At 43.0% G+C, this 25,086-nt stretch overlaps 3 protein-coding genes across 10 annotated transcripts in view; all 3 read left to right on the top strand.

Annotated features, from left to right (window-relative positions):
* The window catches only part of POU2F3 (POU class 2 homeobox 3), a 75,708-nt gene extending 73,330 nt beyond the window's left edge, over positions 1-2,378 (top strand). The window contains exons 12-13 of the mRNA XM_023589111.3: positions 39-171; positions 1,101-2,378. Of these exons, the coding sequence (XP_023444879.1) occupies positions 39-171; positions 1,101-1,140 (173 nt within the window). The 3' untranslated portion in view covers positions 1,141-2,378. The remainder of the gene's footprint in view (positions 1-38; positions 172-1,100) is intronic.
* A 4,980-nt stretch (positions 2,379-7,358) lies between these two features.
* On the top strand, positions 7,359-15,612 carry TLCD5 (TLC domain containing 5). 2 transcript variants are annotated; one of them, XM_004459524.3, is made up of 3 exons: positions 7,359-7,599; positions 10,299-10,498; positions 11,643-15,612. In XM_004459524.3, exons 2-3 carry the CDS (start codon positions 10,300-10,302, stop codon positions 12,179-12,181), a joined length of 738 nt encoding a protein of 245 aa, XP_004459581.1. In that variant the 5' UTR covers positions 7,359-7,599; position 10,299; the 3' UTR covers positions 12,182-15,612. The 2 variants fall into 2 exon arrangements, with proteins under 2 accessions (XP_004459581.1, XP_058145496.1); XM_058289513.2 differs by lacking the exon at positions 7,359-7,599 and adding an exon at positions 7,823-7,968.
* Positions 15,613-18,091: 2,479 nt separating this feature from the next.
* The window catches only part of ARHGEF12 (Rho guanine nucleotide exchange factor 12), a 167,798-nt gene continuing 160,803 nt past the window's right edge, over positions 18,092-25,086 (top strand). For 2 of the 7 annotated variants that reach the window (XM_058289514.1, XM_058289516.1), the window contains exon 1: positions 18,092-19,181. In XM_058289514.1, the coding sequence (XP_058145497.1) occupies positions 19,150-19,181 (32 nt within the window). In that variant the 5' untranslated portion in view covers positions 18,092-19,149. Of the gene's footprint in view, positions 19,182-19,264; positions 19,409-25,086 lie in introns of those variants that run through there. The other 5 variants (XM_071212383.1, XM_071212380.1, XM_058289515.2 and 2 more) reach the window with 4 other exon arrangements.

Genomic DNA, 25,086 nt, shown 5'->3' on the forward strand with positions numbered 1-25,086 from the left:
ATTATTTTCCCCTTGTTTTTGCCTCTTCTCATCCTCAGTAACATCCTCCTGTTCCCCTGGGGACAACAGCAGGCCCTCGTCTCCTGGTTCAGGACTCCCTGCCAGCAGCCCCACTGCATCTCAGAATAACTCAAAAGCGGCAGTGAACGCGTCCAGTTTTAACTCTTCAGGGTAAGAGGGGGAGTAGGCACCCCAGCAGGGCCGCAGGGCACGGTCAGATGCTGGGAAAGGGAGCTGGCCACAGGGTTGGAAAAGGGGGATTGGGTGAAAAGGAGAGGGACTGGCCTGTGTCCCCAGGGAAAGGGATTTGAAGGAGAAGCTTCAGCCAGTGAGCAGTGCTGGCAAGAAACTGCTGTCAACCAAACCAAAATTTCCATCCTCCCTTCAAGGGTGGAAATTTCCAAACACTCCTGTCAGAAAGGGCTGGGTCCTTCGCTGGACTCGAGTGCCCCAGTGCATGCCGGAAACCCTGTGCTCCGGGATGTTCTGACGTGAACCTCGAGCTAGGCACAAAGGTCACCCCGAGCTTCGAGCACATCTGCCTTGGTGAGAGAGGCCTTGGTGCTGCTCTGTCTCCTTTCCTACCTGCAAATGCTGCTGAGCAAGCATCTTCTGGGCCTTGGTTCACAAAGGAGTGACTCCACTATAAAAAGTACTCTTCAGAGTTGACGCCTGGAGAGCATCTGCCCCGTCACAGAATAAAACCGATTTAGAAGTTAGGAGGTAGGTTACAGACCGGAGCTTGCCAGGAGAGAAGAATCCACTTGTCCAAACCCAGGCCGTCTAGCAACATAGCCCCAAAAGTTGGAGTTCTCGCCCACCCCCACCAAAAGAAGTGAAAACCATATAGTAGACATTAGGAGCTCTTAAATTCTTTATCGAGCTGTAATTCCTATCCCATAACATTTGCCATTGTAAAGTGTACAATTCAGTGGCTTTTAGTACATTCACAAGGTTGTGCAACCATGACCACTAATTCTAGAACATTTTCATCAGTCTGAAAAAACCAGGTCTGTACCTGTTAGCAGCCACTCCCATTCTCATCTCCCTCTGGTCACTTTAGTAGTTTTTTCATTGACTTGTCTCTTTCCTCTTTCCAGATCTTGGTACCGATGGAACCATCCCACCTACCTCCACTAGACCAAAAAGTTTCTCCCGCTCCACCTGGCCCTAGATTCCCCACCGGAAGGAGAGGAATCTTGCCTTCTCCATATGGACAGCTCACTTTAAGAAGAGTGGAGGAGAATCCCCACTGCCAATGAACCCAACTCTTGCCTCCTTCAGGAGCAAGGGTCTCCGGAGATCCAAACTGTGATTGAACCATGTGCTGACTCTTAATGCTCTTGAAATATGTACCCCGCTCCTAGGAATCTGCCATTTTCACCTTCCTTGCCTGTGCCCTTATTTTCTAGTTCTAAATATTTTAGACAGTTTCACTGTGGCAATAGTCTTTCAGAGAAAGGATTACTTGGCCATTGTTCTCCAACTCATCTATGGGCTTCTGGAGATAGCCATTGGCCTGGTATGCCAAGCTACCAGAAGGAAAGAGGATGGCTTTGCTTCTGAACTTATCTACAATCGCCGAACTAATTCCAAAGCCTAAGAAGAGATTTGCATCTGATGTCTCCACCAAAGTCACGATGCCTTCTCCGCTCAGCAAAGGATCTTTGTTTCATCCCATTTTCTCTTTAACCTGTCCCCCTTTTTTTCTTTTCTTAGAACTAAATCCATTCATTATTGCATCCTTCAAGTTCCTTTCTCTTTACAGAAAGCTGAGCCACTCTCAGTCCTTGGGGCACATTTTTCTGCCCACAGGTGCTCTTCTGTCCACTTGTATGTGCGTCAGGGGACAGGGGCACTCACTCTTTCTCTCCCTCCCTGCACTTCTCCTTCACTCATCTTCTCTCCCTTCTTCTGGCTGCAGAAGGAAGAACATGAAAGCAAACACAACAGTAATGCTGTTAATAGTAATACCTGTATATAGCCCTTTCCTATTTTTGCAATATGTTCTTCTTTCCTTAATGTGGAACTTTTTGGCAACATGTTTAACTCAGGTGTGAATTTTAAAGGCATTTCTGTAATATTTTATCTTTAAAGAAAGAAAAAGAAAGGGAAAAAAATACCAAAGGGTAAAATGCTGTGCTAGCTCCCACAGAATTCTCATATGGGATGGGAATCTTTGTTGACTTCTTTGGGGATATTCTCTAGAGTCTCTTTCTTTGTGGGCCAGTGTGTGTAGAGATGTAACATGAAGCCATTCCAGAAATGGTCTCTTTTTTTTTTAAAAGACTGCATATCCAGGAAAATGTTGAGATTCAAAGGAATCTCTCTGTTTCTAAATAAATTTGTATAGTGATGATATAAACTATTGAACTGTTGATAAGAAGAAGTTGAGATTATTGCTCTGTGTCTTTCTGTTTTGTGGTGGAATATGAGTGCATACAATGAAATGGCATGGGGATAATATTTCAAACTGGCGCAGTAAGTCTAATACTCCATAATCCAATGCTAGAAATGGCATACGTTCCTACAGGGCTCTAAAGAGTACAGATTTCTTACTCTTTGTGACAGAACTACCTTGGAGCAGAGTAGGCAAGTGCTCCTTTTCCTCGTTTCGTAAATGTGGTGAATGTAAGGTGAGGTCATCAGAGATTTAAGAGGCAAAGGCTGAGGCTAATTGCTTATATCTTAGATACCCTGAAGGTCAATTATTCGACATTCACAATGGAAAGCAATAGTAGAGAGGACAATTAAGGCAAAGAAAACTTTTTCTCTCCCTCTCCCCCTTGCTACTGTTTTTGCCATCTGTGTCCATTTGCTGTGTGATCTTCTACATCTATTTCTCTTTTTTTGGTCTTCTCTTTTTGTCTTTCTTCTCTAGGATTCACTAGGGGATTAGATCCTGGGGACCTCTGATGTGGAGAGAAGTTCCCTGTCAATTGCACCACCTCAGTTCCTGGTCTCTGCTGCGCTTCACCTTGACTGTCGTCTTCGTCTCTCTTTTGTTGTGTCATCACCTTGCTGCGTGATTCACTTGTGCGGGCATAGGCTCACTGCACGGACACTCAGCTTGCCACACAGGCATTCACATGGGCACTTGGCTCACCACACGGGCACTCGCATGAGCCCTCGGCAGTCGGCTAGCCATGCGGGCACTGGCTTGCGCAGGCATGCTTTCCCTTCTTTTTCACCAGGTGGCCCCAGGGATCGAACCCGGGTCCTCCCATATGGTAGGCGGAGGCCCCATCACTTGAGCCACATCCACTTCCTACCAAAAAATTTTAATCATCATATTATTTGGTTTTGGAATGCCCTGCACCTTTCGGGGAGGGCCTTGAGAAACAGGGAAGCCATCCTTGTGGGTTTTTTTATAGTCTATTAAAATTTTAAGTAGTTACCATGCCTGAGGTGAACACTGACCTGTGGGAAAGAGAGGCCCTTCAAAAATGTAAGGGCTGATAGGAGAAAGCTAAATTTGGAATTAAATATTTGTTTTAAATAATATCCAATTTGGAAACCACAGATTGCCCAAGGTTGACGGTTCCTTATGTTTGAATGGGGCCCACAGTGAGATTTATATTTCATTTCATGAAGTGGGAGAAGACCCTCTGGTAATGGTTACTTTCTCAAGAAAAGAGAAGATCTGGTTAAAAGGGGCTAAGTATATAGTAAAGGGACAGTGAGAGAAGCCTTCAGCACCAATGGAAGTGTATAAAGGGTCTGCTCTGCCACCTTGAGCCCGCCTGCATACAGTAGGCACACATATGTAAGCATGGTGTGCGCCTCCTCATGTAGTCATAGAGGCCAGAGCTGACCACTTCCTGCAGCCACCCTGGGGACCTTGATATCTTGGCTCAGGTGAGTGCTTACAGTTGATCCTCTGCATTGTCCCAAATGCTGCTTTTCATTTGTTTGTCTATGCTTTTTAAAAAAATATGTTTTTATTGGAGAAGTTGTGAATTAACAAAACAATCATGCCCATGTGTGGAATTCCCATACAACACCCCTCCACCAACACACTACATTGTTGCAGAACATTTGTTACGGATTATGACATTACATCATCAAACTATTACCACTAACTCTGGTCTATACATTTGGTAAATATTTTCCATATCCCCCTATTATTAACACAGTACATCTTTGGTATTGATGCAAGAATATTACAGTATTGCTATTAACTAGAGTCCACAGGTTACATTAATTGTATTTTTCCCATGCTTCTCCACATTCTCACCACCTTGCAATAGTGACGTACATTTGTTCTAGTTTACAGAAGGACCTTCTTGTACTATTAACCACAATTCTCATCCACCTCTGGGTTCACTATGCTATTCAGTCCCTAGATAATTCTCTAGCTTTTTTCAGTAGACATTTACATCCCTAGACTAGCCTTTCCAGCCACCATCCCATTTATAAACCAGTTGTGCTAGTTCTACTCTCTATAATTTTGTTACCATCAGCTCTATCCATTTCCATACTTTTACAGTCAACCTAATGAAATCTACAAGTCTATGGTTTTTTGTTTTGTTTTGTTTATCTCTGAAAGAAATAAACAGAATTGCAGCCTAACTGCTCAGCCTCCAGTAGCTCCCACTGCCACTTGGAAAACTGCTGAGCGGAATCAAAACTGAAGGGGCACACGGGTTTCCCTTGCAGTCCTGCTGCTGCTGTAGAGTCCATCACCCCAGCGATGTTTCAGGAAGCCTGGCTAGCTTCTTCAGCATCGAATTAGGCACAAGCGACTCTAAGGGCAACGACCAGGAGAAAGAAAGGGGGGAATGATTGCTGCTGCTGCTTTTCTGATTTTATCTTAAAACTGGCAGGTCCCCCTGGACTCCCCGGACTGAGGGCTTTGGGTCCCACTCAGAGAAGGAGCTTAGTTCCAGGACTCAAAGAAGGCACACCGCCCTGAGGCCCTGGGTTTCCGGGCTCAGCACCTCACCTCTGTATGCATGCTGCCTGCTCCCCTTATCTCACTGCCTTTGGTGACTCTTCTGTATCCCCCCAGACTGGAGTGAACTCCTTGCAGCCGAAGCCATCTCTTCCCCTCTGTGTCCCCAGGCCGAACGTCGGGCATAATAGGCAAGTCAGAGTTTTTAAAAATTGAGTTCCTTTTTATTTTCTTCTAAATACCTTCGAATGCCCTTGACTGAGGTGGGAACTATGCATATGGAAGAGCATAGTGTACAATGGTAGGAGAGTCTAGTCCAGTGGAGGCAGAAAATCTTGGTTACGAGCAGGACTTCCTCAGCCTCGTTGCTGGGATACTCGACTCTGCCTCTGACTAATAATGTCACCTGGACTGCCCGGTGCCTCCATTTCTCACTATAAAATGGGGATAACAACAGTACCCACTTCCTAGAACTGTTGAAAGGATTAAATGAGTTAATATATGGTAAGTGCTTACAAGAATGTCTGGGGAAGTGGATGTGGCTCAAGTGATAGGGCCTCTGCTTACCTACCCTATGGGAGGACCAGGGTTCAATCCCTGGGGCCTCCTGGGGAAAAAGAAGAGAAAGCTTGCCTGTGCGACAAGTCAGGGCCTGTGCGGAGAGCCGAGAACCCACGCGAGTGCCCATGTGGCAAGCTGAGTACCCGCGTGGCGAGCCGAGTGCCCACGTGAGTGCCCATACGGTGAGCCACTGCCCGCATGGCAAGCTGTGTGCCCATGTGACAAGCCGAGTGCCCACGCAGGAAAGAATATCTGGTACATAATAAGTGCAGTATAAATTATTATGATTATGATTATTATATCCATTGTTTCTAAAGTAAATTGGTGGAGAGCTTCCTGTCCCCTTTTGCCCCTAACAGTACAGAACTTTTCTAGGAGTTGCCATTGTTGACACCGATTTGATTTAGTGGAACAAAGATTGTGGCCAAAGAAATATAAAATAAATATAATTCAGATCCCAGGTAATGGTTGAATCAGCAGTTCCAGTCACCTTCCCTTATCTCCCCAGCCTTAGACCCCTGAAGCCTTTAACACTTTGGTCGTCCATGGGGAACTGTGGCAAGAGGAAAGGTCCCAGACTTGGATACTAGAAGGAAAATAAAATTGCAGTAAAAATGAATGGGAGAAAGATTGAGATTTGCCTAGAATTCATTTAGTGAAACGGATCTTTCCATTTTTTTTCTTTCTTCAGGCTCTCTTACCTAGGCTATTCTGCCACACTTGAAACAGACTGTCTTCTCCAATTCCTCTTACACTGATTTTTGTTGAGGATCCCTAAAGCAGAGGTTTACAACTTTGGTTGCACTTTGAAATCCCCTGGAGAGTTTTAAAAATATCTGGGTCCCACACAGAGATTCTGGTGTACGTTGTCTGGAGTGGGGCCTGGATGTTGAGATTTTTAAAAACCTCTCAAGTGATTCTATTATGCTCTCATGATTGAGACCACTGTCCAAATGTGCACAGAGATCATTGGGGAGCTTGCTAAAATGCAAATTCTGATTTAATAGCTTCAGGTTTGTGGCCAGAGACTCTGTTTCTAACAAACTCCCAAGTGATGAAGATTTTGCTGGTCCATGGAGGACCACGCTGAGTAGCAAGGGCTTAGAGAACACGATAAAAAGAATCCCTGGCTCAAAAATCATGGGCTCCCTGTTACCTACATAATACAATGTTTTAGGCTGGCATTTAAGGTCATCTGACAGCAGTGGTTCTCACATGTGTCTCATCATCTGAGTAACTGGGCAGGCTTTTAAAAATACAGATTCCCGGGTCCCACACCAGACTTACCATACCACAACCTTCAAGGTGCTGTTTTTACAAGGGTATTCTGAAACCATCTCCCAAACAGTATAGAGTTTCAACGAAGTACAGGAACCACAATATGCTTTCAATACACTTTTCCAGACTCATTTGCCATTCATTCAACTGGCAAACATTTATTGCATGGGCCTCATATGGGGTACTAGGGAAACAAATATGAACATGGAGTCAACTTTGCCCTAGAAGAGTGTATTAGTGAGGGTTCTCTAGGGAAACAAAAGCAACAGGAGAGATCTGTTAATGGTATAAGATTTTATAAAATTTGTATGCTATACTGCTAAATTGAGGATAGGGCTGAAAATAGAAGGAAAAACTTCCAATTCCCGGGCCCTAGCCCTTTTCTGATACTTGTTCATCTGTGTGCTTGTTTCACACCTTCGATTGCAAGCCTCAGAGCTGGGACTATGGCCCACAGCGCCTAGCAGTGGTGCAAGCACGGAGTGGGTGCTTGGTAAACGGTTGTTGCATGGGTTGTCCCATAATGTAGGGTTGGGGGTATATGGGTTCAAACGAACAGACAGCAACAAAGAACAGCAGCGCGAAGAGCTCGCGTGCCCACTTACCGCCCTCCCTCTCTGACCTGCGCGAAGAAGGAAGATCCTTCCACTTGGATTTCGGAACGTCCCTAGCTCCAGCTCCAGCCCCAGCTCTGCGCTCCTTCCTCCCCGCCACCAGGTGCCCCCAGACCCGCGGCTCCTCCTCCTGCGCCATCAGAGCTTCATCCTCTCCCTGCGTTTGGCTGCTTCCTGTTGCCGGGATCCCGGGATCCCGGCGCTGAGCTGCGGGCGCCCGGGCGCCCGAGGCTTTCCGGTGCGCTCGGCCAGGTAACTGCGCTGCGCCGACCGGCGGCGGGGCCAGCGCGCGCGGGCGCCGTGGGCACCCGGCCAGCCCTCGCGGCGCGGGTGTCCCGGCCTTGTTCGGCTCCTTGGCGGGGACGGAGGCGGGGAGCTGGCCCTGCCCGGCCTCTGAAGGGGAGGGGGCTTCTTCCTGTCTTGGGGCGCCGGAGGCCTGCTTGCGCCAGGCTGCGGGCGCCTGGCGGGATGCGGGATAACGGCCTAGCTTGGGTGTCCCCGTGCCGGGCGTGACCGACAGTCTGTAGGGCACGTCCTGGAGGAGATGCGATCGTGCCATCTGCGAGGCGGCCAAGGTTGCAGGTCCCTGCCAGCCACGCCTGCTCCGAGGCCAAGAGCCAGGTGGGCCAGTCCGGCGCTCCTCCTCCCAAATCTGGCCCGAGAATGGGAGAAGCGAGAGGAGCCTTGGAATTTTGAGCTGGCATGGCCATTTAAATACCCTTCCATGCTGTTACACCAGAGGAAGCTGAAGTCCAGAGATGGTGGGGCTTTCCCAAAGTCACAGAGTTGTATCTGTCCTTTACAAATCCCTGTTCTTTAAAGCGTTTGCCAGTGGGCCACTGTTTCCTCAGTTCTGCCAGGGAATTAGGATTCAGAAAAGAGGACTCTAAAAATACTAATCCGTGTGTCCAAATGAGCTGATCCGCATTACTGGCCAGTGGCCCTGGTTTTTAAAAGGAAATATGGGAGGATGGTTCTTTTCTTTCACTCTGGGTAGTTTGTATTTCTGGCCATTGCTCTGAAAATTAATCTCGAATTTTTGTAAAATTTATTTTAGAACTCCATGCCAGACTGGGCTGGACCATAGATTTCTTCAGTCTTGCCTTTTCTTTTCTTTAATTTTTTCTTTTCGGAGAAAACTGAGGATGGAGAGGTTGGGATGGTTTGCCCACTTATGGCTAGTTAGGGACAGAGCTGGAATTAGAATTCGTCTATGATTGACACCTACTGTTTTCTTGAATAGAAGTCTGATTTTAAGTGAAGGTTGTTCAGAACTTGACCTTCATAAAACCCTCTCTGAATAGCATTCTTGGGAGTGGCTTGTGTACTGAAGTGTATTGGTCCACAGATTCTATTTCACTTGTGAGAGTAGGGGTAAGCAGTAAGTGTAGCCATGCAGAAAATTCCTGCTGAGATGAGACAGATACCTGAAATGTTTTTGACTGTTTGGTTTGTACTTTCAGTAGAGGAGCTAATAAATATTAATAACATCGTGGTCCTTTTTAGATTTTAGTCTTGCATGACTAAATTGACTCGGTTACAGTTCTTGTTCTGATATATTTGTCACCAGTAAAAATTCCAAAGTATAGCTTTCTGACTTTGTCTCATTTTTAACTAAATAATTGCCTTAACATTTCTATATCTCAACAAAAATTCCCCTCTTGTACCTCAAAACCCTCTGCTTCCCACTTGTTAACCTTTTGAGTTGGATTTCAGAACTGAATAGAACTACGATTTTACTTTTTACCTTCCCAAGATGCCTGGAATCTATATTTAGTTTAAATTTCAACTTATAAATGTATGACCCAAATGAGCGAAGTTTAGTATAAGCTTTTTTTAAAATTTGGTTTTTTTTTTAAAGATTTGTTTTATTTATGTATTCCCCACCCTCCTCATTGTTTGAACTTGCTGTCTGCTCTGTGTCCATTCGCTGTGTGCCTTATGTCTGCTCATCTTCTCTTTAGGAGGCATTGGGACCTCCCATGTTGGAGAGAGGCGCTCAATTGCTTGAGCCACCTCAGCTCCCTGCTTTGTTATGTCTCTCATTGCCTTTCCTCTTTGTGTCTCTTTGTTGCGTCATCTTATTGCATCAGCTTGCTATGCCTGCCCATTGTGCCAGCTTGCTGTCTTGCTTGTCTTTTCCAGGGGGCACTGGGAGCCGAACCTGGGACCTCCCATGTGGTAGGTGGGAGCTCAATCACTTGAGCCACATTCACTTCCCTAGTATCAGCTTAAAACCACAATAAACTGCTATGTCATGTGACCTCTGTCAGAGACCACAAATGGTGGTGTTCTCTTTTTATTGCGCATTTCTCATTGGGATTTTAAAAATGGGGACACATTCTCTAATATATGTATTATATTATCCATGGATTAATGTCCAGGTCAGTCATTGTTGGAAGGTTGTTATTGACATTTACTCATAACAACTTGTTATGTTAAACCAGGGGTTCTTAACCTTTTTTGCTCCATGGACCCCTTTGCCACACAAATGAAAACCATAGATTCCTTACTAAGTCTGCGTTATACTATGTATTATTTAATAAATATATCACACCTGCACCAACATGTCCGCACAAGAATAATGTTTTTTTCAACTTTCAATTTAAGCCCACAGACCCCCTGAAATCTTTCCACAGACCCCTTGGAGGTCCGTGGACCCCTGGTTAAGAACCCCTGAGTTAGACAGTCTAACTCAGAATGTGGTTCCTGGTTTTCTGTTTAAACTTTACACATTTGTCAGCATGGTATCTCTAAGATACATGGAGGCAGAAATACAGCCAGACTTAAAAAGAAGATTCATGGCATGTAGATAAGGAAGAAGTATCTCAGTGAAGGCATTGTTTTTGTATTTTGCTATACTAGAAGTGAAGACATATTCACAAAATGACCCAGTGCTGTTTTCTTAGGGTACATCCTTTGTTTTTCTGGTTTTGGTCTCTTCGTCATAGGATGGCATTAGCTCTGTGTCTGCAGGTGCTATGCAGCCTGTGTGGGTGGCTCTCGCTGTACATTGCTTTCTGCTGCCTGAATAAGCACCGGAGTTATGAGTGGAGCTGCCGGCTGGTTACGTTCACCCACGGAGTCCTCTCTATAGGCCTCTCGGCTTATATTGGCTTCATTGATGGCCCTTGGCCTTTTACCCACCCAGGTAGGTAGGGGATATTAACCTTAGGGATTTATATTTTGGGGATTTATTGGGAGTCGTCATTTCTCTTTGTTAACTCTGATATTGCATATGTCACCTATTCTGTTTTTTCATAACTCTCTAGTTTTAAAATGAAATTTAAATTGCTCGTTATAATGGAATGAATCTGAAATGGGCAAAACAGAAACATCTTCCTGCCTCCTCCAGACACAAGTGGAACCATATTGTAGATACTTTTTGGTAAACTGCAAATTCACTTGATTGTAGACTCAAAGGATATATCTTTCCATGTCCATGTATAAAGATATTCCTTATCCTTTTAAATCGTTATATAATAGTGTTTATATGCATTTATTATTATTTATTAATGCCTCATTATTTTGGGCAGCTATATTAATTTTTAAGCTGCTAGATATACAAGTGTTACTTCCTTGGTATACAAACTGTTTCCTCTGGAATATGATTTTTTAAAAATCCTTAGATTATTTTTTAAAAATTTCCTTAGATTCACATTTAGGTTTTCCAAGTTTCCCCAGAACTGCAAACTGAGAGGAAAATAAATTTTATAAGCATGTTCTTAAGGATTTGAACATATCAGATCTTTGCAGTCTATGTTATTAGGCACAGGAACATATCAGCTCCTGGGGTTCTTGTCAGAGTTCACTTTTGGGGTGGGTTAAGGCCACCAGTACCCAATAACCTAATCCATCAGGCTAAAGAAATTCATTGGACATTCAGGACAGAATGACTTAACAGACTGGAAAGAGATCTTGAGTTGGGGAGAAAAAAAAAGCATAGGGTTTTAATCGAAAGAACAAAATAACTTGATTTTATGCTGCTCCACAGAGAGGTCACTAAGCTAATTGTCCATACTTGAATCACTCGTTGAGGTTTGATACACCAGAACAGCATTTCCTGGGGACTGCAATGTTTGGTTTGGGAAAGCCTTAGTCTTTCTTTGCCTCTCACTAAAAAGCATGTACCTGCTATTGCTTTTGTCTTCTATAATTCAAAAACATCTGAGGGATCGGTTCTTGACCTTTTGGCTAAGATCCAGCGTAAAAAGGTCTGAGAGATGACAAGTCAGTATCCCTGTGCAAGGGAGCACAATTCCCAGTTTTGTAATTTGTTTCTTGGTTTATTTCAGGCTCACCTAATACACCTCTCCAAGTGCACGTTCTTTGTCTCACCTTGGGCTACTTCATCTTCGACTTGGGCTGGTGCGTCTACTTCCAGTCGGAGGGTGCTCTGATGCTCGCCCACCACACATTGAGTATCTTGGGCATCATCATGGCCTTGGTGCTTGGAGAGTCAGGCACAGAGGTCAACGCAGTCCTCTTTGGAAGTGAGATTACCAACCCCTTGTTACAGATGCGCTGGTTTCTTCGTGAAACAGGGCACTACCACAGTTTCACTGGAGATGTGGTAGACTTCTTCTTTGTGGCTCTGTTTACTGGAGTGCGGATTGGCGTAGGAGCTCGCCTCCTTTTCTGTGAGATGGTCTCACCCAAGCCTAAGTGGTTTGTGAAGGTTGGGGGTGTAGCTATGTATGCTGTGTCTTGGTGTTTCATGTTTAGCATCTGGCGCTTTGCGTGGAGGAAAAGCATCAAGAAGTACCATTCCTGGAGAAGCAGGCGTGGTGAGGAGCGGCAGCTAAAACATAATGGACATCTCAAGATTCACTAGCCATGGCTTGCTTCAGATAATGGATTAGGTTAATTTGGCTGTGGGAAACAGGTTGAAAATATGGGTGTTACGGAATCATGCTGATAACGAACTTAGGTTTTGAAATAGGGCTACATTTATGGATCAATCTTTGAGCCAAGCACATACCAGTATTAAAACACTAATTCTACAGTGGCATAGTTTTGGAAGGTGAGAATACGTGGTAGTGGTTGTGAATAGAAGAACTGTGAGGTGAGCAGTTCCACATTCATTTTAGTTTGTGGTGACCCTGAGACTTCTTGTCACTGTAGGCTTAACGTCCAGATAGCTTAGAAAGGGAGTTGAAAAAGATGAGTGCTATTTCTTCCTTGATCTTCTGAGAAGTGACTCCTTCAACAAGCACTTATTCCTGTTTTCCATGTAATAATTTAAATAAACTCACCACATTTACTATAAAATGAGGGACTTTCCAGAAGACACATGCCTCTGGCATTCAGAGCATTGGATCAGGAAAGCTAAACTTGCCCTCTCTTTAACAAAGGATGGGTGGTAGGATACTTACTGAATGCTCTACCAATTGTTTTGAGTCCCAAGACCCCCACCCCCACCCCCCAGGTTGCTCGAAAGACCCATAGGACTCAGCATCAAGTCTTTGATTTATTATGGCAAAAGGATTCAAAGGAAAATTAGTGAAGAGAAAAGGCACGTGGGGCAGTCTGCGGGAAACCAAGTGCAAGCTCCCAGAGTCCTCTCCCAGTGTAGTCACACAGGATGAGTTTAATTCCTCCAACAAAGAGTTGTAACAGCACGTGTGAAATGTCGACCAGGGAAGCTCATTGGAGACTCAGTGCCCAGGGTTTTTACTGGGGGCTGATCACCTAGGCAGTCTCTGCCTGGCATGGACCGTGATTCCAGATTCCCAGAAGGAAAGCAGGTGCTCAGCATAAACCATAGTGTTTGCACAAACAGGTTAGGCACAGTGAGCCACTCTTACCAGTTAATTGGGGGAACCCTCCAGAAATCTAAGTTCCCAGATGCCAGCCAAGGGCCAGCCTTGCAAGGAAGAAAGCAATTTAGGCCTGCTATATTAACTCTTCTCTGCACAAAAATCATATGGCTAGGGCTTTGGATGTAAGATGAATGTGGTGTGGGCAGATTTCTTGAGTCCTGTTGTACAGGTTCTGCCCTACCAGGAAAACTGTATGCCAGTTCTCAGGGCTTTTGTGCATTAATCTCCTAGGCATGAGAGGCTATGACTAAATTCCATAGGGATTTACCATGTGGATTCCACTGGGCTTGAAATGGCAGTTCAGGTTTCAGCTTTGCTGTACATATTGCAAACTATAACCAAAGACTTTAACAAGTAAGTGTGTACTGGCCTCAGGGTAATGAAGCTAATTTTTTTGGTTGTTTTGTTGTTGTTCCTTTCAGGTATTTTCCCTTTTAGTCCTCTTACTTTTCCTTTCACTCTTGAGAAGGTGCCACTCATCTTTGGACAAAATATTTTGGCTAGACCAGTCTTGGAACGAAAAAAAATATTTCTTAGAGCAATAGTCTCTAATCTTACCTAGGTGAGGCAAGAATATAAGCTTAGAACAGAGGTTTAGGAATAAAAAATTCTTGGGTACTTTAATTTTGCTTCTCACTCACCAGATTATGTGGGCAAGTCACTTGTTTATTCTTTGCCTCAGTTTAAACCCTGTTGTGAATGAATGGAATACCTGCAATGTGTATTTCATTGAGACATTGTGTGGCATTTTATTAATGGAAGTCCTTAATGTATGGTTTTTTTGAAAAAAAAAAAGTATTATGTATGTATGTTGTATGTATGTGTTTGTTATTTAACTGTTATTTAGGCCAGTGAGTGATTGATGAGCTCAGTTGGTGAGCAAGTGTATAGTGCTACTGAAGTCAAGGCTGAATGTCAGTGGAATGTCAGTCCATTCCATGTCACGGTAATACAAGCCTAATGAGTGATCTGGAAAATGGATGTTTCTGTGGTTGGCCATAGAAACCAGGCATGATGAGGGTGTGGCTGGAACTGCATAAAGTCATCGCTCCTATGGGAAAAGCACCTTTAAAGGTATGTTAACAGTGGGTCTTTTTAAATGGCTATCATTTGGTTAGAGCAGGGGTTCTTAACCAGGGGTCTGAAAGATTTCAAGGGGTCTGTGAGCTTGAATTGAAAAAAATCAACTTATTTCCTCTGACCTCTAACTGAAATCTAGCATTTCCTTCACTTATGAATGTACGTAATAAATTACAATAGTATTCATTTCATCTCACATTACAGTTGTTGCATATCTCGAAAAGTCACTTATGCTCATCCATACTTCAAAATAACGGTAGCTGCTAGAGCCAACACTAGATTACATGTAATCACAGTTTTGCTGTGTACAAACTATTGTGTCACGTGCTGGCCAACTATCTGGCACCACAGAATAGGTAACAAACAGAAGGAGATTTCTTGAGCGGTGTCTTTGATCTTTTGAAGTATATAAGGGTGCCATTTTGTGAAGATAAATCACAGGGTTGGCACCAGTTATAGCCATCGAAAATTTCACTCCGCACAGTTATAATCAATGTAACTACAATGAAAATAAAAAATATATAAAACATAATTTTGAATAATCCTAAAATTTAAGACATGCCAATGTTAAGTGTCAAAAATCTAGCTGCCAGTACATTCTGAGAAGAGGTCCGTGGTTTTCACCTGACTGGCAAAGGGGTCCATGGAACAAAAGAGGTTAAGAACCCCTGTGTTAGAGTTATGCTGGGCATTAACATAACCTGACAGATAGCATCTCTGCCTCTTATTTCTCTGATCAGTATCTCTAAGATGCTGGTGAGCTAGCTTCTTCCAACAAAATTGTGGTCAAAGGAAGATGCTGGGAAATGCTGATTTTAGCAAAAGTCTAGTAAAAAAAGAGTGGTTTGGCACATGAACTTAAAAAAGAAAGAAAAAGAAAAAGCTGGCTCTTGAATTTTGGCACAGTGCAACCTGTTCCATACCAGACAAATGAATAGACTTAATCTGGTACCAGTTCTTTTCTCCTTTCTTCTTAGAAGTGAAGGAATTGTAGATCTTGCCGATTTGGGGCACTCTCATGGGAAAGTACCTAGTTTTTTTCCCTTGAACAATGAGAAATCTGAATAACCAATAAGGGAAACGGAATCCCTCATTTCAGCTTTTCTTGACATTGTAGCTAACAACTATGAAGAAACCTCTCTTGAGAGAAAAATGTGAAATGAAGATGACTCAGCAGTTAAGTTGCTGAGTTTTTACATCACAGGTAAATGAAGGGCTAATTAATCTGTTGTATGGCTGGACAAAATGAAGTACTCATTTGCATTTGGACTACTATGTAACAATAACACTGCCCAAGAAAGACATATATAAATAAGATTTGTACTAAGTTTTATAAGAATAAAATCCTTTTTATCAAACCTGAGCCTGCTTTTACATCTTTATTGTGGTTTTGCCAAGAAGAAGAAAAAAAGAAAAGCCTGTTGGCCTGCAGAAATGTTGACCCATATTCATACTTACCTGTGAAATATCTCTTACCTACTGTTATCATCAACTATTCCTACTATTCTTTATTTTAGGGGGCAAAATCTACATATAGAAAAGTTTATCAAAAGAGAGAGGAAAAAAAAATTTTCTTTCTTGTGTCGGCGTCTGACTATCTTGAAAATGATGTTGAATGAATTCCAAGAAGACAGGGCATTTGGCTCTCTTCGGAAATATACTTCTAATGCCTTGAACACTGTAGGACTCATAACAGGTACTTAATAAACATGTTGGAAAAATGGAGGAGGGGTATGAATGTGACTTAAAATAACCCCCACTGGCAACACCTCCTCAAAGAGCATGTCAGGTGGTTTGGGCCACCAATGTCATTTTTCTATGGAAAGGAGTAGTTGGCCCTGGGGAATACATTCCATCTAAATTGGCTTGACTCTTCTGAAGCATTCCATAGACTGAGCCATTAGAATAGTCAAGAGCTACAGAGAGCTGTAAAGAAGATTTCGAGGGACAATTTTACCGTTAGAGCTTTATGAATGAATATAGGTTTTCATCATTAAAGAAAATTCTGGAATGAATAACCACTGGCTTAATTAAATCCTTTGCTTACCATCTTCTGAAGCTTTCCCACAGCAAAATGCCTTCTTTGCTCACAGCTAGAACCTTGAGTCTAAGTTTGGAAAGATCTTGAAAGCAGTCTGCCAAGAGGTTTTGTATGCAAGGAAGAGAAGGTGAATTAGGAAGCTTTCCCAGTTCATTTTATTCCTGAAGCTCAAGTATTGAGGCATTCTTGAAGGAAAGAGGGAAACTCATTTTTAAAATTCATGATCTGATGAGTCATTGGGTCCAATTAATTTGATACCTACACTGAAAAATTAGTTTAAAATATTTACATTTAAGAAAGATTTATTGAGTTGGAGATAAAGTTTGCATTTTGGTCACTGTATAAAAGATGGATAGAACTCTTTCCAGTTATGTACATAAAATATGCAATTAGCATTTTCAGGATAGAATTGTCATGGAAGGACACACCAGCAGGTGGCAATGTGTCTTGGATTGGTCATTATGAAAGTGGCTTGGAACTCTAATCTTTTATTCTTTCCAAAAAATAAACATTACAGAATTAGCTCGCTGTGCCTTGAACTTAAAAAAAAGAAAAATCAAGCAGTAAAGACTCATCTTTGGACTATTTTGTTTCTCTTTTCTTCCTCCTCCCGCCCCCATTCTAACGTCAGCCTTAGCGCATGCATCTATTCAGGGATAATGATCCTTTCATGAACTATTATGGAATGACTATTAACAACAGCATTGTTAAGAAGTAATTGTGTCTTTTCTCCACATTCACTGTTTATTATATTTTATTTGTCACTTGATTTCCACAAAATGGCTGAAGCCACCACCACAGGTTTAAATTCACAAGTCTGAAAATAATTGGATAACTCGGATACTGTAGCCATGTGAAGGAGAATTAAAGAACTATATCATATGTTGCTGTTAAATTGGTACAACACCGAATTCTTCAATCATTAAGCTAGTTAGCTATCTAAATCTCTCTCCACACGGAAGGGAGAAAAAAACCCCGAAAGGATATTTGGGAACTGTAATGAGATTGGATACTCCCCCCCCCCCCCCCCCCCCCCCGGTCTCATTTCGTTCTACAGCTATCCTGTTAAGTCGTGGAAAGCACCACACTTTCTCAGTTTGGCAAATACATTTCATTTTGCCAAGGCAGAAAAAGCCTAAAAGCAATATTTATCTCAAGAAATCTTGGTTCCAATTCCCAGCTCCTCTTTTCTCCCGAGCCCCACATCTCCCACCTCCAACACTCCTCAGCAGTCAGGACCTGGGCGCGGAGGCCCCTCTCCTGGCATGAGGCGAGCAGGTGTCCCAGGTGAGGGGCCCGCGCCGAAACCTCTGTCCTGGGGTTAGCTTCAGGGGAAGAGGGATGGGACTCCGGGATGGTTCCATCGGACAAAAACATTCTATACTTGTTATCAGAGAATAAGGAGAGCGAGCACATTCAATTAAGGAACAGACGTTACTACGACAAGGGGGGGAATTTCCAGAGACAGCCCCTCATCATGAGCTCCCAGGATTTGGGGAGTGCCCCTAGCGATCTCTGGGTGAAGCAGAGTTACTGCACGCTCGGCTCCGAAACACAGCTTCCCGGTACTAATGGGGCGCCAAGCGGGTGAGTCGGTGGGTGGGGCTTTGGGGCCCGAAGCTTCCCACCTCTCACCGCCCCCGCAGAACTACTTTTTCGTTCCTCCAAACAAGGCTCCGGCGGAGGCGTCCACGCGGGGGCGGCGTGCAACCGCGACGGTGCGCGGGGGCGCGCGGGGGCGCGCGGGGGCGCGCGGGGGCGGCCAGAGCGGCAGGCGCAGGGCGAGCAGCGCCGCCGCCCCGAGCCGGCGGAGGGATCCCGGGTGAGGCGGCTCGCCGAAGTCCGAGGGGAGGAGGCCAAAAAAGTCGGCGGGGGAGTGGAGAGAGGGAGCTCGCCCGGACAGGGCTGGGGCCGGGAAGGCCGAACCGGAACCGGAACCCGCGCGCGCGCGCGCGCCTGCAGTTGTCGCGCGGCCCCCGCGCCCGGCGTCCTCCTCTGCTCTCCGCGCGCGTTCCCGTCAGGGCCCCCGGGACCCGGCGAGCCGGCCCCGCGCGGGGAGTCGCTGCCGCCCGCCCCGAGCGCCGGAGGTTCCAGGCCCCGACCGGGCAGGAACTTCCCGCCCCCCCCGCGGGAACCGCCGCCTCCCGGAGCGTCGGGGAGGAGCCGCCGCCGCCGACTGCGGAAGATTCCGGCCCTTGAAGGATGGGGAACAGCCCGCGGCGCTGAGAGACCCGGGTCCCTGTCACCTCAGGCCGCTGGACCCCCTCCCCGCCAGCACCCGCGGCTCGCTCCGGCGCCTGGAGCCTGGTGGGGGCGGTGAGGAAGAAGAGAGGAGTCCCCGCCCGGGGGCATGGAGCCGCGCGAGCGGGGCGCGGGACGGCTCGAGACGCTGCCGAGGCTGCAGGCACGAGCCGCCGGCAGCCCCCGATAGGCAGCCGGGCCGGCGGCGGCGACGAGTTTGAGACCCCGGAGGAGGAGCCGACCCCCCGTCCCTCATCCGATCCCTCCCCAGCCCGGGAGGGAGTCCTGGGTCTGCTTCCCCACGGCTCGCGGACGTCCCACGGTGACGAAGTTTTTCCCCTCGTGCCTTCCTGAGGATTTATCGCTAGCTTTAGAACTCGCCTCCTGGCAGCCTTGCTCGGTTTGTTTGGGGAGATAACTTGTTTTGCCCCAGCCCAGATATCCACCCTTTCCTTGACTTCTTCCAGTCGGATGTTCTAGATGACTGAATGGAGTTTTGAGTTGGACTTCTGTGTCCCTGACGGAGTTGGGCCTGATCCCAGAGCGTTGGGGGTGGGGTGGAGGTGTTACTGTAAAATGCAAGTTGGATAAAAGGAGCGCCTCTCGCCAAGGGCCCCAATGAGTGGCACACAGTCTACTATCACCGACAGGTTAGTATGACGCTGCTCCTGCGCGCGGTCTGCCGACACTCGGCCCTGCCGGGCAGGACGGTCCGTGGCTGTCCCTTGCCTTTGACTTGGGAAGTTGACAGGCGAGGGCAAGAGGGTTGTTTCGGAGCTGTGCGAATAATCCAGAGTTGCTGCCAAATCATCCGGTAGATTGAATTTGGAAATGGGGTTTTTCTGGAGAGAAGCTTCTCCACTTTATCAGAGAAGGGGTAGGTAAAGCCAAGACTGTGGTTTTTCTGTCTGTAAGCGTGCATTAGGATTCTGGACTCAGCTCGGAACTAGAGGAAGGTCATTTTGGGTGAAGGTCAGTGCCTAAAGTCGCCTGGGTGTTTGGGGCTTCCTCAGTTTTGCTCTCGTCCTGCAGTCTCTAGACACTTATATTTTTAGAATTTCTGTCTGTGAACTTAATTTTGAATCTGCTGCCTGGTGATCTATGAACATGATCTCTTTTAATATTGACCTGTGCCGTGTTTACTTATAATTTTCCAGAATGTGAAATTTACCAGTAAATTACGAGCTCTTGCTAGAGGCACTTATTATAAAAGTGTGGGGGGAAAATGAGCGAGCACCATGGAACTCGATTTTAATTATTGCATCTTAATATTTCATGTTCCAGACATTTGTATTTAAGGGATATTTGTATTTAACCCATAAGGGAATTACGTAGTACAAGCATGGCAGGTGGATTTGTTGAGTTCTCTTCCTCATTTTCAGTTGTGTTTGGCGAATTGATTTACACCGTATCAAGCTGAAATGGGTTTAGAGATATAAATATATTGATTCCTTCATCACATTTCATTTTATTTCTTAATTTAATTATGACACTGTATCCTGGACCCAAATGTCAGCTTGTTTTGCGTTTTTTTTTTTAAGTCAGTCTTCAAACTATTACATCATTAAGGAAAAAAACACAAGTAACTGAATTAGAGGTCCAGTTTTTTAAAAACATTTTGATGTAAAGTGCAACAATAGAGCTCCTCCAGAAAGTATTTGAATTTACTAAGAGTTTCACCCAATTCTAAGATTCACTTGTTGATTTTAAAAGGGCCAAATTCCATTATCATACCATAACAGCTACTCCAAAAACAGAAGAACTTCCTCTTCCTGTTGATGCCTTCCAGTATCATGTGACTGTTCACCTAAAAGATTCCATTAAATATTTTAACTATATATTTATTCTTTGGTTGCACATTTTCAATGAAATAATTTTTTTTGCAGAGAGCATACAACAGAAGTAACGACAGTACTAATCTTACTTTTTTCTAGTTATCTTCATTCCTCTTCCATACAGCGTATTTTGCTTTTGAGAAATCACTTTCACTGGTTTATGGGTTATTGTTTTTCCTGGTTCTTGCCCTTTCTGTTAAGCTTGTAGATAATAAGTCTTATTAGGAACTAATGTAGTGCTGGTAGTTTTCATTGCAATGCTGTGAAATTTACTTTTAAATTAAAAATTGTTTTTTTGTAGAAACAGAACGTAGGGCCACCAACTCGTTTCATACAAAAGTCCTCTAAATGCCTCCAAGTTTTGGCCTTTCTTCAGCGTTGTTTCCCCAGGCTTTTCTTCCTATTTCTGTTATCTTGGAAATCAAATCTTGGAATTTGTGTTCTTTTTATAGTTTAGATAAGGTATAAATACTCAGTAAGCAAGCAGTTATTGAGAGCCTTTTCTTTGCCAGGCACTGTGCTAGGCACAAAAGATAATAAGATAGATGAGTATTCTAAGTATAAGATGAACCTGCAGATTGTTTTGGATATTAATATTCTTGAACTGGTTCAGGTGCTGCCTGACGGTATATATTTTTGAAAGGAAAGAAAAACTTTAAGCACTGCTGAGGTAGTATGAATACCTGTTTCTTAGGAATTTACTAGTTTTTTTTTTAACAAGAATTATTCTTATGTGATCACACGCTTTTCCTTTAAAGAGATCTTACTCTGTAAATATCAAGCATCCATTTGCTCTTTAGGGGAGAGTAGTGATCCCTGACTTGATTTGAGTATATGTTGGGGTGAAATATGAACATACTGGTTTAGTATTATTTCTGTGCCAGGGGGGCCATAACAAAGTTAAGATATAGAATAATTCCTAGCTTCTTCTCAGTCTGATCTTCCTCATCCTCTTTTCTCCTAACCAACTCCAGCACACTCTAGGTATATTTTGCTGATTCTAGAGCTACTAGCAAATTAACAGTGCCAGTGTGGCTTTTTAAAAATCCTTTCAAGTTTGAAGTACTGTATGTGGTATGGCTTTGTTTTGTAGAGTGTGCAGAACCACCAAGCCAGCTGTGTGAGTTAGAGTTCTTTCATTGTGGTGCTTCTGACTACAGAGTCTGTCTGTCCTCAGCTGAAATCAGACTAGCTGGTTTTGGGCGTTGTTCTGTTTTGCAGTTTGTGGCAGGCGACACATGGCTGAACAAGATAAGAAGGGTTTTATTCTTGTGGTAGGGACGTGCTGGGGCTGGGATGGAATTCATCTATGTTTAGGCTCTGATTGGTCACTTTGGATATTCAGAAGTCTGTTATATCCTGTTATTATTTACAGTTAAATTAACATTGATTTACTCCCTTCTCTTCCTCTTCATCTTCTGTTCCACACCCCCCCCTTTTTTTTTTTAAGTCATCATCCACTTAAAACCCAAACTATGTTCATGGTAGCTTCTGGTTTTATGTTGTATATCTGAGCAGTTTAAAAAAACAAAAAAATTAAGTGGCTTATGACTGTCTTGCTTTGGAGATTTTGTGAGCCTTGGAAACTATAGTTTTCAACTTTTAGAGTCAGTGCGTGAAAAGTGGTAGAAGGGTCAGACTGCTTTTTTTTTTTTTTTAGCCTGCATTGAGTCCTAAAATATATCCTAATTGTTTTCAATCTTCTCGGGGGCTTTTCTTCTATCTTTTCGCGTTTAGGGGTCCTATAGCAATTGGAATTTCTTCTGAGAGGTGGAGAAGAGAGAATGCTTTTTTAGGGGATTCAGTTAATGATTTCAGGCCAGATTGTATAATCGTAAATGTTCAGGGACAGTACAAGTCAGATTTTGTTAAGGGTTTTCCTTGAAATAAGTGGACCTTTGTTTTGTCTAACATTTATAATTTTGTGGCTTTTGATTTGTAGATAAGCAAAGTTTTTGTTGTAATGACATTTTCTTAGCGCTGAATTCAGCTTTTAGTTTAACTTTTAAAAGTGTGGAAACCTGTTAACTATGTGCATATATCCAGTAATTAGCATTTTCATTCATGATACTTTTTCTGCCAAAATTGCCATCTAATGCCCAAAATGCCTTATAATGAGTTGTTTTAATTTTAATTTTTATAAAAGCAAACCTCAAGTATGTGTGTATGTTTTCACACTTCCATGAGTCATCTGCAAGGTGGAATTATTCATAACACTTGTGAAGTCAGTCACTTTATAAGTACAAAGTTGAAATTGGGGATGAAAATCACGTGCTAACTTAGTATTCAGATTTATTTTGTCTTTTCTGTTAGTTGCTTAGTATAAAATCCTGATTCAGATAGGTATCCAAATAGTACATTCATTTGTACAGTTTTACATGTGTGAACTTGTACAGCCTAAAGTAAATTTTAAAAAGAAGAGCTCTAATCTTCCTGATTCATGGCACATTTATAAGATGTTCAAATTTATTCATTGAGATGACAAGAGAAGCTTTATTTGAAATCATTACAAAAATATGTTAACCTGTTAGACACATTTAACACATTCGTGGCCTCCAGTAGTTAAATGTAGTATATAACATTGAGTTAGTGTGTGTGTGTATTTAACTAAGCTTGAGTTTTCATTGAAAATGAAATTTAAGGCAAATATTTGTGGAACCCATGAAGCATCTCTGTGGAGCACTGTGATTCCAGGGAAAAGAATTTGAAGTCCAAGTGTGAGTGGTTATCTCTTCCAAAAGCCCTCTAGAAATGGGTGTGGATCACCACTTTACCAAACTGAGATGGGCATTTTAGTGACTCTACAGAGTTAAATGGAGGGACTCTTTTACATCATGGTAGTCTGACAGAGGTACTAGAAATGTTTCTCATCACATAATCACTCATCTCCTAGAAATTGACAGTGCCTCATTTTCAAGAACGGGGAGCTTAACTTCCTTTCATCTCATCCGTTAAAACTTGGTTTTGATGTTTTAAAGCTTTATTTGAAAAATGTTCCTTTTTCTTTTAATCGTTAGGAGTGTTCAGAATATTGCCATTTGAACTGAAACTTAAAAAGCAGCAAAATTATTTTTGTTTCCTTTTAAGTAAAGTAGACTCATGTACATAATAATATTCTGTGATTGTAGATAGTAGTTTGCCATTTACAGTGGTTTCAACTCAGCCTAGGCCAGTTCATGTTTCCATCATTTACATACTAGGAAACTGAGGCTCATAGAATTTAAGTCAAGATTATAAAACTGGAAAGGACAGACCTAAAATTTTAAACTAGATTTTCCGGCTCTTAGGTCCTCCATTTTTTCTCTTTATCTTTTTGCCCTTCCATGTATATTATTTCTTTATCCTATTTCCAATGTAACTGAGACAGAGTTGGATTTTTCTATTACAGGATGCTTTCTAGTACTTTATCCATTCTAATTTTAAATATCCCTAGGGGATAAAACTTTCGTCACTTCCTCAGGAGACTGAGGAACAATCTGATAGAACTTGTAGTCAGGATGTTTTTCCTGATCTTTAGCTTAAACATTTCTTTTAAGTTGTCTCATTACTTGTATATACTTGCTGTAGCAGGTTAAATAATGCTGTCCTCCCATTTTATGTTTATATGGCCCTGAATGGTTCAGACAGTTATTCAACCCTCTTCTCTCCCCACCCTTATTCTTTGCTTAGGTAAGTTGTATGTTTCCTGTTGTTTGTTTGTCTAAAAATCAACCTTTCTGTCTTAATTTTTTAATTAGATTTTCCCTAATGGATCAAGTAGTGCAAAATATGAATTTTCCTCTCATTACTTTCCTAGTGCAAAATGTGATATTCTCTGTTGTTTCACTCGACTCATGTTCTCGAGCAGCAAGTTGTAACTTTAGTTTTACTATGATTCATGGGGTCTTCAATTTTCCCCAGACATAGCTCCGAATTACAAGTAAAGAGATTCTCAAGATCATTTTATTCACATTTATTTTAGGCAGTTTTTAGAATGGATGTTGGATATGTCACATCAAATAAAATAATATGGAAATTTATAAAAACACCGTAATTGCCAAATAACTAACTAATCAAGCAATTACTCATGTTATAAAAGGCTTCTTTACAAAGTGTTTCTTTTAAATATGAGTGTCCCTATGTAACAGATGTTGTTAATTATGTGACAAAAAGGGTAGGAATAGAAAAATTAGGAGCCACTATTGATTGAAAATCAGTCAGAAGGCAAGATAAATCATCTCTGAACTTTTAAGGAAATGAAGAGATGTGATTGTATCTTTAAAGTAAAATAGCTATTGCAATATGGTAAGATACACCTGGAAGTGGTATTGGCCTTGAAATTGGGGGCCTTGTCTACAAGTAGCAGATCTCTGGGCATAGCATCAGTGATGACCAGAAAGGTGAGGGGACACAGCTGTCGCAGCCACCAGCTGACTGACTCTGGCAGAGAAGGTGGCTGTCTACATGTGGCAAAATAAGATGATTTTTTTTTTTTTTTGCAATGGTTTTTCAGTCTTTCTTAATTTAAATTGCATGTTTTTTCTCTTTTTTCTTTTTTCTTTTTCCTCTCATTATTTCCACATATTAGTAAGACAGAAATAGACCTGCAATGCTTTAGCAGTATTTTTTCTGGGAAAAAAGCACTATTGTTAAAATTGAAGTACTGTTTTGTTTACTCACCTTTGTATTTTCAGGAATTGTTACTGATCATGAGATAGTAACAGAAGGAAAAATGAATATT

Source organism: Dasypus novemcinctus, chromosome 27 (genome assembly GCF_030445035.2).
Source record: "Dasypus novemcinctus isolate mDasNov1 chromosome 27, mDasNov1.1.hap2, whole genome shotgun sequence".
NCBI classification, from domain to species: Eukaryota; Metazoa; Chordata; class Mammalia; order Cingulata; family Dasypodidae; genus Dasypus; species Dasypus novemcinctus.

Excerpts from the sequence above, each read along its gene's own strand:
- TLCD5 (XM_058289513.2), top strand. The coding sequence starts at position 7,892 with ATGCGATCGTGCCATCTGCGAGGCGGCCAAGGTTGCAGGTCCCTGCCA. Across the intron at positions 7,969-10,298 it reads GCTCCGAGGCCAAGAGCCAG|GATGGCATTAGCTCTGTGTC; the intron begins GTGGGCCAGTCC and ends TCTTCGTCATAG. Across the intron at positions 10,499-11,642 it reads TTGGCCTTTTACCCACCCAG|GCTCACCTAATACACCTCTC; the intron begins GTAGGTAGGGGA and ends GGTTTATTTCAG.